General features: G+C 49.8%; 1 protein-coding gene and 2 long non-coding RNA genes across 3 annotated transcripts; 1 reads left to right on the top strand and 2 right to left on the bottom strand.

Moving 5' to 3' along the window:
* Nucleotides 1-2,211: 2,211 nt before the first annotated feature.
* On the bottom strand, nt 2,212-12,443 carry SIAH2 (siah E3 ubiquitin protein ligase 2). Its single transcript, XM_037407217.1, has 2 exons — nt 12,027-12,443; nt 2,212-3,704 (listed from the first exon to the last, which is right to left on the bottom strand). The coding sequence occupies exons 1-2, from the start codon at nt 12,399-12,401 to the stop codon at nt 3,147-3,149; spliced, it is 933 nt and encodes a 310-aa protein (XP_037263114.1). The 5' UTR covers nt 12,402-12,443; the 3' UTR covers nt 2,212-3,146.
* LOC119156842 lies at nt 3,918-12,019 on the bottom strand. Its single transcript, XR_005107298.1, has 2 exons — nt 10,380-12,019; nt 3,918-10,276 (listed from the first exon to the last, which is right to left on the bottom strand). It is a non-coding gene; the product is annotated as an uncharacterized LOC119156842 (long non-coding RNA).
* LOC119156841 lies at nt 4,815-9,771 on the top strand. The gene is made up of 2 exons (XR_005107297.1): nt 4,815-4,907; nt 6,905-9,771. It is a non-coding gene; the product is annotated as an uncharacterized LOC119156841 (long non-coding RNA).
* Nucleotides 12,444-14,118: the final 1,675 nt, after the last annotated feature.

Below are 14,118 nucleotides of genomic sequence, written 5' to 3'. Positions count from 1 at the left end.
AATTATGTCTCAGTCATTTGTAAAAATAGAGTATGTTGCGGTGCAGCCTGTGGTACTAGTGCGGTCTTTGGACATGCTGCTCAGCTGGCACTGGTGCCAACAGCTCCCTGTAGCGTTGGGGTCTTGTGAGAGTGCTTCCACGGTTGCTTGGCACAGATCACGGTATTGCCACAGCTCTCGCTTCTGGCTGCGGTGTGGCCAGCACTGTGGTGTGGTTGGAGGTGAGCTCCTGTCCCAACACCAAACACAGCCTGACGCTGGCACAGATACAGTCAGGAACCAGCTGAGTTGTGCTATACTCTTGTTACAAATTACCCAGTACCTGAAAGTTTTTGCATTTTTGTGTTTAAAGTGGAAGTTGTTTTTAGGGAGAGCTGTCAACAACATACTATAGCAACTCAACAGAAAAACTGCTTCATAGGCACAACTCGTGGTTGCCCAGGTGGCCTTGTGCAGTTACTGGCTCCCAGGCGGTGTTGAGTACAGCTGAGAGGGGCTATTGCGTGCCTGCCGTTTGCTGTAGCCTGGCTGGGCAGTGGGAGGGCTCCCAGTGGCAGCAAGGTCTGCCTGCTGCAGCTCCCTTTTTGTGGCCGACTCCTGGGCAGTTTTCCCTGGGCATCTTCATCCATTTCAAAGTCAGATTGCTTTGTTGGTGGTCAGGAGTTTTGTTAAGAAAACCAGGCTGGTCTCGGTAACTTTTTTTCTGAATATTTTGAGGAACTTTCACACATTTACTGACGTACCACCACTTCCCTTGGCAAGGTGCTGGTGCCCTGCATGCCTCTCCTGCCTCTGACCCTTGGATGTCACCCTTGGGAAGCCCTACCAGCTACATTGCACCCAGCTGTGTAGGGGAAAAAACCTGAAACACTTGGATCAAGTGCTGGAATGAATGTCACCTGTTCACTCAGTGATCTGAAGAGGAAACACAGCACTTTTTGGCAGCAGCAGCTCAGGTATTCCTTATCCTAAATTCAGTTTCAGTCAGAAAAGATACCAGGTGTCGGGGTTTTGTTTTGCTGTGAGAGGAAACAAAAGTTTGCCATTCCCTTAAAACTGAATGGTGTGGAAAGACCTACTGAAATAATGTTAACCTACCTAATGTGGGTTATAGGCAACACAGCAGGATTAATGCTATTAATTAATCCAATAATCAAAGACACACTGAGTTTTGTTTTACATGAAAAATCTCTTATGCTCCAACTGTCAGTAAGAAAAATTATCTTCCACTATAAATGTTGCTGAAATATGGGAAAATGAATTGAATCCTTAGGAATACTTGTTTAACAAGTTCTGCTGAAAGCACAGGTGTTAACGCCTGTCAGAGCCTGAGCTTGACTTTGATCCTGCTTAAGCAGGTGTAAATTAGTTCACTCTGCTCCTGGAGTTCTGCCAGCACATTGTAAATGAGATCAAATGTAGGACCTTTATAGGAACTGGACATGACAAGATTAGAGTAATTCCTTGGAAGTTTGGGGGTTTTTTTCTGTGGTCACTTCCAAATTCTCAAGGCTGGAACAAGCTTCCCTTTGTTGATGTGGTTCTGGTCATTCTCTCGTGCTTTTCTGGGGACTGCCACCAGGTGCTGGATGGTTTGCATAGGACTCTGTCATAACTCTAAAGAGCTCTTCCTTAGAGGAATGCATTTAGGACTGTTTATCCTCACTATGTATTACTATATTTATTCACACCAAGCTTCATCTGTTTATGTGTATTTTTACATGTGAAGTGTATTTACTTCACTATCGTGAAGTTCCCTACTGTTAAGTAACTCAGCGGACTGTACCACCTCACAACTCATTGCCTCTTGCAAGTGGCAAACATCTTAATATTCTGTAAAGCTGTACGTGGAACTAGTATTTTTCTTATGTGATTCAGACAGAAGGCTCTGGCTGCAGAGGGGGAGCTGCGGGCAGATTCAGCTTTGGTGGGTGACAGACTGTGATTTCAATTTGCACTAGTCAGGCTGTCACAGTTGCCCCTAGGACTCAAATCCCCACCCGGTTTGGTTCTGCTAGTGCTGTAAGGTAGCCCTCTCCAGCAGCAGGGCTGGGAGGTGGCACGGGCAAGCGTGCCTGCTGCTTGCCTGGGTGAGCTGGCCCATGCCGTGCCAGGGGAACCCAGCAGATCTAGCAAGGCAGAGGGCACAAAGTAACCGGGAAGCAACAGCTACTGCCACGCACAGGCATGTTAGCACAGGATGCTATGCAGTGTAGTTTTTGCAAAATATTTATTACAAAATAAAAGTAAATATGGCAACAAAACTTAAATAGCAAATGACGCAACACTGGCCATAAAGCTCTTGCTATATTATTAGTCTTTTACAATAATCAATAGTCAAGTATTACTTGTCTCCAAGGGAAGCTGCACGTGGACTGCTTGAGTGTATTTCTATATTGTTTGCTCTAGCTGTTTGAGATACGTAGGGTACGTGCCTCCTGCTTTCACCTGTACCCAGCTGTGAGTGCTCGTGCCATGTGCTTGGCTCACTGATCCCCCTAAAATGGACAGGAGCTGGCAGTTGCCATGCTCTGTGAAACTACCATGCATCACCCCAGTCCCTCCTCCCCTTTTTTTCTCTTAAAAACACAGCAAACGATCCAGTGCCCATCCCTTTTTAATAAGGCAGCAGGAAATGGAGTATCAACACTGAAGTACCTATTGTTCCCCTTTGAATCACAACTTCTCACTGAGAGGTTGTTTGGATTTATTTCCTTTCCCACCCACTAAAAACTGTTATTAAAGCTCACCAGTGAAAGTCTGTGTTCCTGCTGAAAGGGCTTTTAGGTGTGCTCCAAACAGGAATGCAGACCTTCAAGTCTCTTAAGCCGTATGTCTAATGGAAGCACTCTTTAAATAACAGATGGTTAAATTAAAAAAGGTAACTAATTGTGTGTGGAATCTTCCTAAGGCACCCAAGAATTTAAAAAGACCTTTTCCCACTTGCATTACTTACAGGATGCTCTTGTTCCTCTTCTCTCCAAAGTTAAAAATGTTGGCTAGTTAGGAACCTTAGCATACACACGATGACATAGTTGAATATCATTTAAAAAAAAAAAAAAACAAAAAAAAAACCCAACAAGAAAACCCATGGTGAAGTAAAGCAGTGTCCAGACAGCCTAGGTTTTGCTAGCTATGCAAATACATCACGGACAACATGTAGAAATAGTCACGTTAATGCCGAGGTTTCCGTTGTCAGCAAAAAGGTGTGCTATAGCCGTATCAAAAACGAGGCAGTCACTGTTCAGAATGGCTGCAGCCACCCCATCGTGGATGGAGCGGGGTGTTGCCTCCCAGGTCAGCCGGCGGCGGTTGCCGTTCAGCTCCAGTCTGTATGCAAAGTTCTCTGCTTGCTTACGGGTGCCGATGAGCAGCACAATGGCAAAAAACTGTTGGTGACCTTCATACTTCTCTTGTTTCTCCAGCACCAGCATGAAGTGGTGACCGAAGCACGACTGCATCATCACCCAGTCAACTGCCCCAGGAAGGTTAATGTCTGTGGCAAGAAAAACGATGTCTTCTCCCTGAAGGGTGGTAATGCTTTTGTGGGCATGCATGAGGTGGGACATCACAGCTTCCAAGGATCCCTGCCATTTACAAGAGGCACCAGGGCATGGGCAGGAGTAGGGACGATACTCACAGATGTCTTCGTGTTCTGGCTTTTCTGTGTGATGGAGTGTCAGAGAGCAGCCTGTTGTGGCATACTAGAAAAAGACCAAATACAAGCCATCAGGAAAGGCACCAGCACTAGTGTCCACTGCTCCCACCTGTCAACTGGAAACTGGTTATCAACCAGAATTCTTGTTCTCATAGCAAATTTTACATTAGATACTTCTGTTCAGCCCTGGATTCAGAATTGAGCTTTACTTATTTTTGTTTCCATTTTAAAATGGATTCTTCTTGTCTTTTGTAGTTGGTTTTTTTTTTTTCCTAATGCAAGCACTTAGATAAAATGGATTGTAAGGCTGAGTTGTAGTTACATTTGTTGTTGTAGTTAGATCTGATCAGTCCAGATCAGCTGAAGTAGTCCTGGTTTGGATTTTTCTTTTCTTTAAAAAGAACAAAGGATTCTAGTTTCAGCAAACAGCTACTAGAGTGATGTATTTTAAACAGACGTACCTTATTACCATCACAGAGCAAAAGCACTCTCATTAAATTCAAATGCATATTCCCCACAGCTTTTTTTAAACACTGGAACAGTTTCAACACTGCAATTGTGAGAAGTGGAAAGAGAGAGGATGATTTTTCACTGAGCAGAAAGCTAGCACACAAGTACCATCTAACTTCTCTCAATGTCATTGGGCAACTCAGAGGGTTAATTTTCTTTAAACATCCAGGGTAGCTTTTCCTTTTTCTGCAGTCAGTTCCATTGTCCACACTGACCTACTGCTGTCATGCTACCTCCATAGAAAAAAAAAAGCCTCTCCTGTTCTCCCCAAGAGCACAGCTCCCACAGTCCGTAGGTATCTGTAGTGGTATCAGCACTGCTGTTAACACTACCACACAGGTTACATATGTGCATGGCTGCTTAAGGGTGCTATGACACTTCCTTGAGGACAGATATAACCAAGTCCTGGTTTCAGCATAATTTATTATTTCTGGGTTAATATGTGTGCAAGAGGGTTCAGCTGAAAGGGTTAAATGCCCCAGATGCAAATCACCCATGCTGTGAAAATGGCACTAGGAATACTGGGACAGAAACTAGACCTTGTGCTTCTGGAGGAGCTTGTTTTATAAGCCATGAAGAGTTAAGGTGAGTTTTCACTTACTCTGTCTGCCCCTTCTGCTTAATCCTCTGCTATTGGCTTTATTGCAGGGTGCTGAAGTGGAACAAAGGGGTCCTCCTGCCCCAGGCAGAAGCCTCTTCACTGGAAACACATGGTCTGCCATGCCTTGCAGGGACCCAGGTACGTGTGTGCTTCCAGCCCCACTGGCCTTTCCCAGGTTCATATCCCCTGTTAGCACTTCAGTCGTGCAAGGTGTTGAAAAGCAGCTCTGCGTCTGAACCTCATTAACAAAAATAAGAATATATAAGCTGCTGACAGGGCAAACCCAGACGTCTACGCATAAGTGACCAGCCGTGACTACAGAAGCGAGAGTGTAAATACAATGACAAGCAAATAGCGGTGGCTTTTGCCCTTTATTGGGAGAAGTATCTGCTTTGGCATGCTCCCAAACCCATCACTGCGGGTTTCGTGTGGTAAGGAGCCCTACCAATGATGGGAGATGATGAACAGCAAAAACTGACTTGCTGTCTTCATGCTGCTTGGCGAATGTCATTCAAAAAGCCTGCTTCATCTCTCCCGTGTACAGGTTATATGATACCTTTGAGCTACTTGACCTGGGACACCTTTTCCACCTCTACCCCATCCTTGAGACTGGGAGCCAGGGCTGCGCACAGTGTTAACAGTGCAGGCATGCCACTAGTGCCTGGCCTGGCATGACTGTTTTCTGCTTTTTCATTGCGCTTCTCATCATTTGTAGTATTTCATGCTGGAAAGTATTATATACTTGTTTTCATAGTTGTTTGTTTAGCACTGTATTCTCTTTCCCAAGCGGAACAGTCAGCTCAGAGGTCATCACCATACACATGACGTAGCATGCCATGTTCTTGCCACATGTATCACTCCACATGTGCTGCTCTGAACCTCACTTTGACAGGATAACTGTCTGAGTGTCCCAAAGCATTTGGAAACCATCAGTTAAGCTTGAAAGTGCTCAGCAGAGGCAGACCAGTATTATCAACCCTGCAAATGAAGGCAGGCAGGGACACAGGATAAGTAACTTGTCTGAAGCCACATGGGAAATCAGTGGCAGAGCTGGGAATAGTCCAAATCCCGCTTGCTCTACCCAGCAAACTCTCCCTCTAGTATGCAAGTAGCTTGAGATACAAATAATGCTTTTGGAAAGAAGAGGCCTATCTGCTCCTGTATGTGTGTCAGCAATGTTCAGGGAGCCGACGAGGACCGACACCTTCTTGTGCTCCTCCCTTCTCCAGAGCTTTGTAAAACACCTGTTCCTGCTTTCAAGATTCCTCCAGCCTGTCAAAGTATATACAGAAGCTTGGGTACAGATGCTCAGCCCAGTCTAGCAGTGATCCTAGGGAGCTCTCCTGGGGATCCATAGTGAGGTCCAGCCCAGAAAATGGCAAGTGCTTTCCAGAGCCTTGCACTGGTGAGGAACCCAGCTTGGGCCACAGCCAGGGACCCAGCAGAGTGCATTTATAAACTGCTCTGCCACCAGTGCTGGGTCTGCTGTTATGACTCACCTGGGAAAGGAGCAGTGAATGTTGTGTTATTTCATATTAAGCATACAAGCTCTATTCACATGTGCAGGTAGGTGATGTAAGCTGACCTCTGTGTGTAACAGATGTCTGTTCAATTAAAACCAAAACAAACTCTGTTTTTATTTTAAAAAAATCCCTAAGAGTCTACTATGTCTTGGAAATAGGAAGTGTGACCTTATTTAGCTTTAGTATATTTACTTAAAATCTTTCAAATGACATAATTTTTTTTAAATGAAAGAAAAGCTCTGCAGAGGCAGCACTGGACAATATACAGGGGTAGGTAAGTTTGCATACAATAACAACATGAATGTGAAATTTCTGTTTGCAAGTGGTTTGCTTACATGGGAAACCTGTCATGTTTTCCCTTGAACTGATGGTTTAGCAACAGTGGTCTATGGACAGAGTGGTTTTGCCTACCTCCTACCACCTGTCTAAAGAAAATTAAAGAAAGTGATTAATCTGGTATTATTTAAGACTTGTTAGTTTATATGCAGTCTCACTATGCCTGCCACTTTTAAAATACAAAGCGCTGGTTGTGAGGTGCAGCAAGGCTTTTACACAAAGCAAAGTCTAAGAGTACAGTACAATGAATTTACTGGATTCACTTTTCTTCAAAAGGACCAGAACCATCTGGAGTGTCAGAAACATAGCAGTATCTCCACTTAGAGAAGGCTGTGTCTGAGGATCTTGGAAGACTCCCTTCACATGACATACCTGCCCTAGCTTCCAAGATGCAGAACATCGCCACTCTTAGGAAAGCTGGTAAGATAGGCTTTCAATCTCCTGAAAAATCAAGCCCCATGTGCTTATTGTTAGGTTGATTTAATCACAGCTGTGAGAACTCATGGGTGTACCTATGCAGGAGGGTTTTTTTGGGGGTGGGTTTTTTTTCTTTTGTGTTTGGTCGCATCATCCGTGTGCCCCCCCAACCCCTGATACATTGATTCCTAAATGCCATCCACATAGCTGCCTAACCGGGCTGCTATCAGTATGTAAACAAACACTGGATTTGCTCTTGGATATTCTGTCCTCAGTAGTGGGCTAGGTTTTGCCTATGTATGTTGGAGGTAAGTTCTGCTATAAACTGAAATGCAAGCAGGAACTGCCTATAGTATTACAGCGAGCAGATGAGGAGTGCTGGTCCCACATAATTTCCATGGCCATGCCAAGATCACTCAAGCATGAACATCTTTGTTTGTCAAGTCCCACCACAAAAGGCTAGCAAAACAGAGCAGGGCACAGATCTCAGCTAATAGTGGTGGTTACATGAGGACTGCAGTTCTGCTGATGACAACAGAACACAACGCTTGCTTGTTTTCTCATGGGCTTTGGATGAAGTGGTTAAATTGAGAAACGCCTTTCCCACCCTACGCTGCTCAGTTAGCCAGGTCACAGTTCCAAGTTTAGCAGCTAATGATCACAGCATGTCTCACGCAACTGCTATGAAAATGGATTCTGGTGTCTGCTGAAGAAGCTTCCAACTCACAGGATTTATTTTCTTTCATAGCCAGTACTGGACAAAACCCCCAAAGTTACATAAGAACCTATATCCAAATTAAGTCAGCTTCATAACTAGAGAGCACCTTTATATTATTTCCCACTTGCACTTATTTAGAAGATCAAAGAAAGCAACTAATTCCTTTTAGCACTCGTTAATTTGGGAGTTTGACTGTGATGCACATTTTATCTTCCGTACATTGCTCAGAGCACTAAAAGGCATTTCACATTTTTAGTAACTTTACTGTGACTTTAAGATTTAAATACTCCTGTATTTTTTCCAGATGCCCTGTAAGGTGCAGAGATGCAGTAACTGTAATTCTTTCTGAAAGCATTTTAAGAACAGTTCTCAAAGCCGCTACAGCCATGGGCAATGCCAAATCCCCCTTTCTCTGTCAGCTGTGTTGTGTGTCAATCCTACTTATTTTGAGTACCATTCACAGTTGTCTCTAGAAGTGCAGGGACCTCCTCCAGACAGACCACTATCTCTACTTGTTCTTTCACATTTTCTGGAGCTCTGACTTCCCCCCCCCCCCAGCCTCCTCTCTCAGAAAACTTACATCAGGTTCTCTTAACACTGTGAAAACCACTGGCAAGCCAGACCGGGGCCAGGCCTTTGCGCACAGTGAGCTGCTGTCTGTTGGCTGCAGCGTGGGGGGGTCCTTGCTGAAGCCCCTGGTACTGCTGCAGCAGCCGATGGATGCCCACTGCCGAGGGTCATGGTGGGTCACCTCCCTGCTGGCTGCCTGTGGCCAACTTAACACCGACTGAGAATTACAGTCCTGACAGTGTGTTGCTGCTTCTGGGCCCAAGAAGTAAGACTGAAAAGCATTAATGCGTGCTAATTTCACTTTGCAGCTCTTTGGAACAGTGAAAGCAAGCAGAGCTGGAATTGCTCCTGGTAGACAAAATCCACATAAAAGAAAGGGTGTGCACAGGAAGAGGAACAGAGACTTATTTACACCTCTGCGAGGAGCTTCTGGGTGCCTGACGAGCGAGGTAGCTCAGGAGCAGACGTGGGTGCACAGGGAGAGTGCAAGCTTGCGCACACGTCATACCTCAGCAGGCCCCTGTGAGCACCATTATTTCGAGTCCATGCCAGGCAACTCAGAGGCACATGTGTGACCAGGGCAGCATGGCACAGGGGAACTCTCTGTGCTGCCAGCAGCACCGCCCGGCTTCCCCACATGCGCAGCTGGGGCCAGGGGCTGCTGCCACCCCCTGCACTGCCCCAGCTGTCCCCTTCTACACGCCATGGCCCAGGGCTCCTGCCTGCACTAGTGTCTCATCAGGCAGCTGTGAGGTGTGGCACACCAGCCGCTGCTGGTTCAAAATCACTGTCCAGCTCTCAACTGGCTTGAAGGTGCTGTACCAAGAAGCCAAACCAAGCCCCAGGACAGCACAAGCCAAGTCTACAGCCTCCTGCCTGTTGGAGCCTCTGATGTGCCAGCCAGCACAGACCTGCACCTTGGGTTATTGCAGAGACCACCAGAACACTGCCAGCTCAGAGGCAAAGCTCTCCCAGTCCCACAACCATGACACTAAGCTGCCCGATCACCAGCACTTGCTTCAGCCATTGCAAACCTCACCAGCATCCCTCTTTCTCCTCACCACTGCTGTGAAAAGCACAATGTCAACCACAGGAGTAATACCTGGAGAAGTTTCTGAAGTGCTGTTTTCTTAACTGCTCGGTATGTGCTAGACACCTTCTTATTATTTAGAGAATGCCCAACTGGAGAAGTGTTTACAGCTGATACACCTGAACCAGAACTTGCCCAACAGATGCAGGAATCTCTACTCAGTTCTCCTGGGGGGCAGGGGGGGAATGGGGTGTGGGGTGTTCTTAGACATACTTCTCTTTGTTGGTGCTTACTCCTCTACCCATGGAGAAACAAGACCTCAAGGGGTGATCAAGAAGCCAATCTCATCAATTAAGGGTATAAGAAACCTTTCTGTTACCAAGTGAATAAAGTAACACCTGACAGGTACGTTAGGACAGTCTTTATCTTCTCCTCTTTACAGGAGTCTGTAGGCTTTTTCTTCCTTCTCCCACGCTTTGTTTATCTGCCATGCACGGGGATAATCCAGCGGGAGTCCAGCCTGACAGTTCAACTGCTGGACAGACTGGCAGCTTGCATGTAGCAGAGCTGCACCATGGTGCAAATGAAGGGCTGCAAAGACTCTGGTCCAGGGAGCCGCTCCAGCCTGGATGCATCTGTTTTGCTCATGACAAGCAGGGAGTACCAGCTGTCACAGATGAGACCGACTCCATACACTTGTTGTTGTGTTCAGCAGAGAGGACCTGCCTCCCACCGCCACACTCCATCTGTTATTGCCACCGTGTGCTTAACTCCTGTTCAAGGGTGAGCAGTCAAACAGCCCCATGCTATCAAAAGCCTGCCAGCTGCCAAGAGCCTCCCCCCACACCTGTGACCCAGCCAGCCCCCTGAGGTGGTAGGGGCTCTTGCCACCAACCATGCTGCGCTGTGGGAACTGACACGCTGTGGGAACTGACACGCTGTGGGAACTGACACGCTGTGGGAACTGACACGCTGTGGGAACTGACACGCTGTGGGAACTGACACGCTGTGGGAACTGACACGCTGTGGGAACTGACACAGACTATTTGCTCTGGAGGTGCCATTACTCCCTGTGCATCCTTAGCGACTTTCCTGCGGGCTGGCCAGGGAAAGCTGCTGCTAGGGACTGGCGTTTGCAGGCAGAGGTGGCGAGTGCCTGCGCGCAGCTCTCACTGGAAAGCTCGCCATGTGCCACCGGAGCCCAGCAGTGCCCACTCCAGCTCCATTGGTCCCACTGCCAGCCTGGCCACAGCTCTCCACCTCACCACAGACAGCTCTGTATTTTAGAACTTTCTTCTCATATTCCACATCAGCAATGGCTCCAGCAGTTCCTGTATGTGTCCCTCCATCACTTCAGCCTATGGTTTTGAAGTGCTTTTGATATTACAGAGGTATATCAAAAGGCACTCCAGGAACATGTAAAAAGGACCCTCTCAGCATTGCCTGTCTGTACATTATCTGCCATCCTGGTCAACGTCTATTAGGAAGGAACTTTAGAGCAGTTCACCTAGTTCTTTTAAGTAGAAAGCCGACTTAGAAAAATGAGACTTAAATGTTTAATCCAAATACTTGAAATAGTGCCAAGACAGAACAGGCTGGGGGGGGAGAGTAATTCAGATGTAATTACCAACTTGACAGCTTACCAGCCCCTGCCCCTTCTGAAGGAGGGCTGCAGAGAACTAGCACTGAGAGACACCAACAGAATTTCTGCTGCCTCCACAAAACACTTTGTTAAGACTGAACATCATCAGCATAGGTTAAAATAACTGGGTGGGGGGAAGTCTAGCCCTTCTATCTACCAGTTGTGCCAAACACGAGGGCAAAATTTAGAGCAGGATTTTCAGTGAATTGGGAAGAATCATTAGAAGTCTGGCAGCACTCCCATTGTCTCATTTTACTTTAGAAACCTGCAGAACTATTGAACAGGCTAATGGAGGTCAGCAAGCGACTCCTTTTCTGTTCTGTGTTTATGTTGGGGAAGGGGAGGAAGGGGACATGGACCAGCAGAAAAGGAAGACTCTGCAGAGCTACAGCTTTGCTGTCTGTGGTGGCTCTGGATGTGTCCCACGTGCTGCTGCAGGAGGAGACTCCTGGGTATCTGTGGCATGGGCTTTATTGTAAATGCCAAGAAATCACTGCCTTTTGCGAGCTGCCAAGTGGAACCTGCGATTGCTTACATTGGATGAACCCTAGAAACCCCCTTAAAGTCTTATCATGAGGTGCAAGGTTTCTGTATCAACGAAGGCGAGAGGTACATCGGGAGCCCCCGCACCAGGCTGCTCTCCCTTCCTCAGCCCCCCGGCGTGCGGCTCCAGGCCAGCGCAGCCGCTGCACCTGCCCCGGCCGCTGGCAGGCTGCTGGCAGGCAGCCGCGATTTGTTTGTTTCTCGGGCCAAGAGAGGATCACGCGGTCCCCTGCCCTTACAGAAACGCACCCCGCGGCAGGGCCGTGCCTGCGCTGGGCACCGGCACGGGTGGGCCTCGCCCCCCCGCCGTGCCCGCCGCCTCAGCCCCCTCCCCCCACCGCGAGGTCTCCCTCCCTCTTGCCGAGCGTGGCGGGTGCACGCGGTGTGCCCGCCCCCCGGCCGAGGGTCCCGCGGGCAGCCTGACCCCAGAGGGCGGGGGGCAGCGAGGGCCCAGGCCGCCCCCCGCCGAGCGCCTCACCTTGCAGGGGAAGAGCACGGCCGAGGCCACCTTCTCCATGGCCAGGTTCCTGATGCTGGGGGTGAGGGAGCCCCGGCAGGTGGGGCAGAGGCTCAGCTTCTGCCGGCATTGGTTGCAGACCAGGTGCCCGGCCTGGCACTGCAGGATGGGCGGCAGCACATAGTCGAAGCAGACGGGGCACTCGAAGAGCGAGGTCAGTTCGTGGTGCTGCTGCTGCTGCTGCTGCGGCGGGGGCGGCGGCGGCGGCGGGGGAGGCGGCGGAGACGCCCCGCCGGGCCCCGGGAGGACGGCGGCGGGCACGGCGGGGGACGGGGCGTGCTGCTGCTTGCCGCAGGGCTTGCTAGCGCCGGGGCCGGCAGAGGACGGGCGGCTCATCGCGCCGCGCCGCCACCACCATCGGGCCGCCGGGGAGGGCGGGCGGGGGCGGTGCTGGGCCGAGCGGCGGCTGCGCGCGGCCTCCGTCCCGCTCCCGGCATGCCCCGCGCGGGTGGGGCCGTCGCCAGGCGCGCGCGCGTCGTTGCCGCTGGCCGTGAGGTGGCGGATGGCCCGGCCCATCCCGCGTCTCGGCGCTCCCGGCCCGAGGCAGGTGCCGGCCGGGGCGGCGGCTGGGGGAGCACTGGTGCCCCTGGTACGGCACTGGGGCAGCGGGCACGGGCTGCGCCGCGGGGAGCTCCGCCTGAACGCGAGGAGCAGTTTCCCGCCGGGGCCGGGGGCGGCGGGCTGTCCCCAGCGGCCGAGGGGTCTTCTCCGCCGGGGGCGCGGACACCCGCCCGGGCGCGGCCCCGCCAGCCTGCCGGGGTCGAGCCTGTGGCGGCGCTTCCCGCCTGGCCGGGCTGCGGGCCCGGCGGGGGCTTCCCCGGGCGGCGGGGCCCGGGCCCGGGCCCGGTGGCGGCGGCGCCCTGGGGCAGCTGGGTTGGGTGCAGGCCGGGGCGGCGCTTGCGGGGCCGGGCTGCCCCACAAACGCGAAGGGGGCAATGCGGGGTGTCCTGGGCTGGCTGGAAACGTTCCCTGGAATGAGCGACTTCCTTAGTCCTGGTTTTACACCTGGGGACCTGGCAAGGGGCGACGGGCTGTACTTTCGTTCCCCACGGAAAAGACATTTGGTAGGGAAAAAGCTGCGATCTGTTGCATGAACACTGGAGGAATGAAGCCACTGATGGCTCAGGACAGAAATCTTCCCAACCTTCTTGCCTACTGTAGCAGGATTGAGGAATGAAGAAACTTGTTTGCTTCTAGGTGGTGGGAGTCGCCATTAAACAGGCGCGCATATATATCTATATATAATCTGTGTATGGGCTGCTTGTTGGGTGTTCTCCGGCGCCCACGGTGTCACAGCTCTCCGCGCTTTGGGCGTAGATGCAGTGCTCGCCTGTTGTGTGCAGAGCCCTGCCCGGTGCCCCATGCAGCACACCCAGTCAGGGCAACCAGAACACACTAGATCATACAAGATTATTTCCTGTCAGCAAAATGGGCACATTTTTCTCATGTACATTATTTTCCCAAGAGTTCTTGCAGTTTGGCTCCGAGGCTTCTTGTCCTTAAATGAGCAATACTTTCCTCCAAGATACCCACATGGGACATTTTTAACACTTCACTGAAGCGGTGTTATTACCAGCGTTCCTTTAGGATGTGCAGTTTGTGACTCATTCTTGACTCCAGGCCTTGCAAAATTTTCAGTTAAGGCACTATCTCTACTCAGCTCTCATTGAAGAGAAGGTGCCTTATTAGCTGAAGTCTGATTTTTTTCTCATGTTTGTAAAATTCCATTAAACCTTGCAAGATGGCACATGCCAAGAAATGAGAAAAAAAATCCTTTTGTATACAGTTCTCCCAACAGTGTTTTATAGGTGGTTTTCCTTTGCTGTTTTGAGAAATCATTTGATAATGCACTGTGCATTGGGGTGTATTGAAAAGGCCTTGGGCTTTATCAGGTACAAATTAACAAGATCACATAGGGTGGGCTTCACCAGGAAAGCACAAATGGAAATAAGCACCTGTGCATTTTTATAGGAACCAAGTGCTGCACTGAATGAAGCCTGTGACAGCTGTCTTTCCACGAGCCCTAGAAGTCAGATGGTACCAAGGGAAGATT

Source organism: Falco rusticolus, chromosome 13 (genome assembly GCF_015220075.1).
Source record: "Falco rusticolus isolate bFalRus1 chromosome 13, bFalRus1.pri, whole genome shotgun sequence".
In the NCBI taxonomy this organism is placed as follows: Eukaryota; Metazoa; Chordata; class Aves; order Falconiformes; family Falconidae; genus Falco; species Falco rusticolus.
This window is presented reverse-complemented; position numbering and strand designations above follow the sequence as displayed.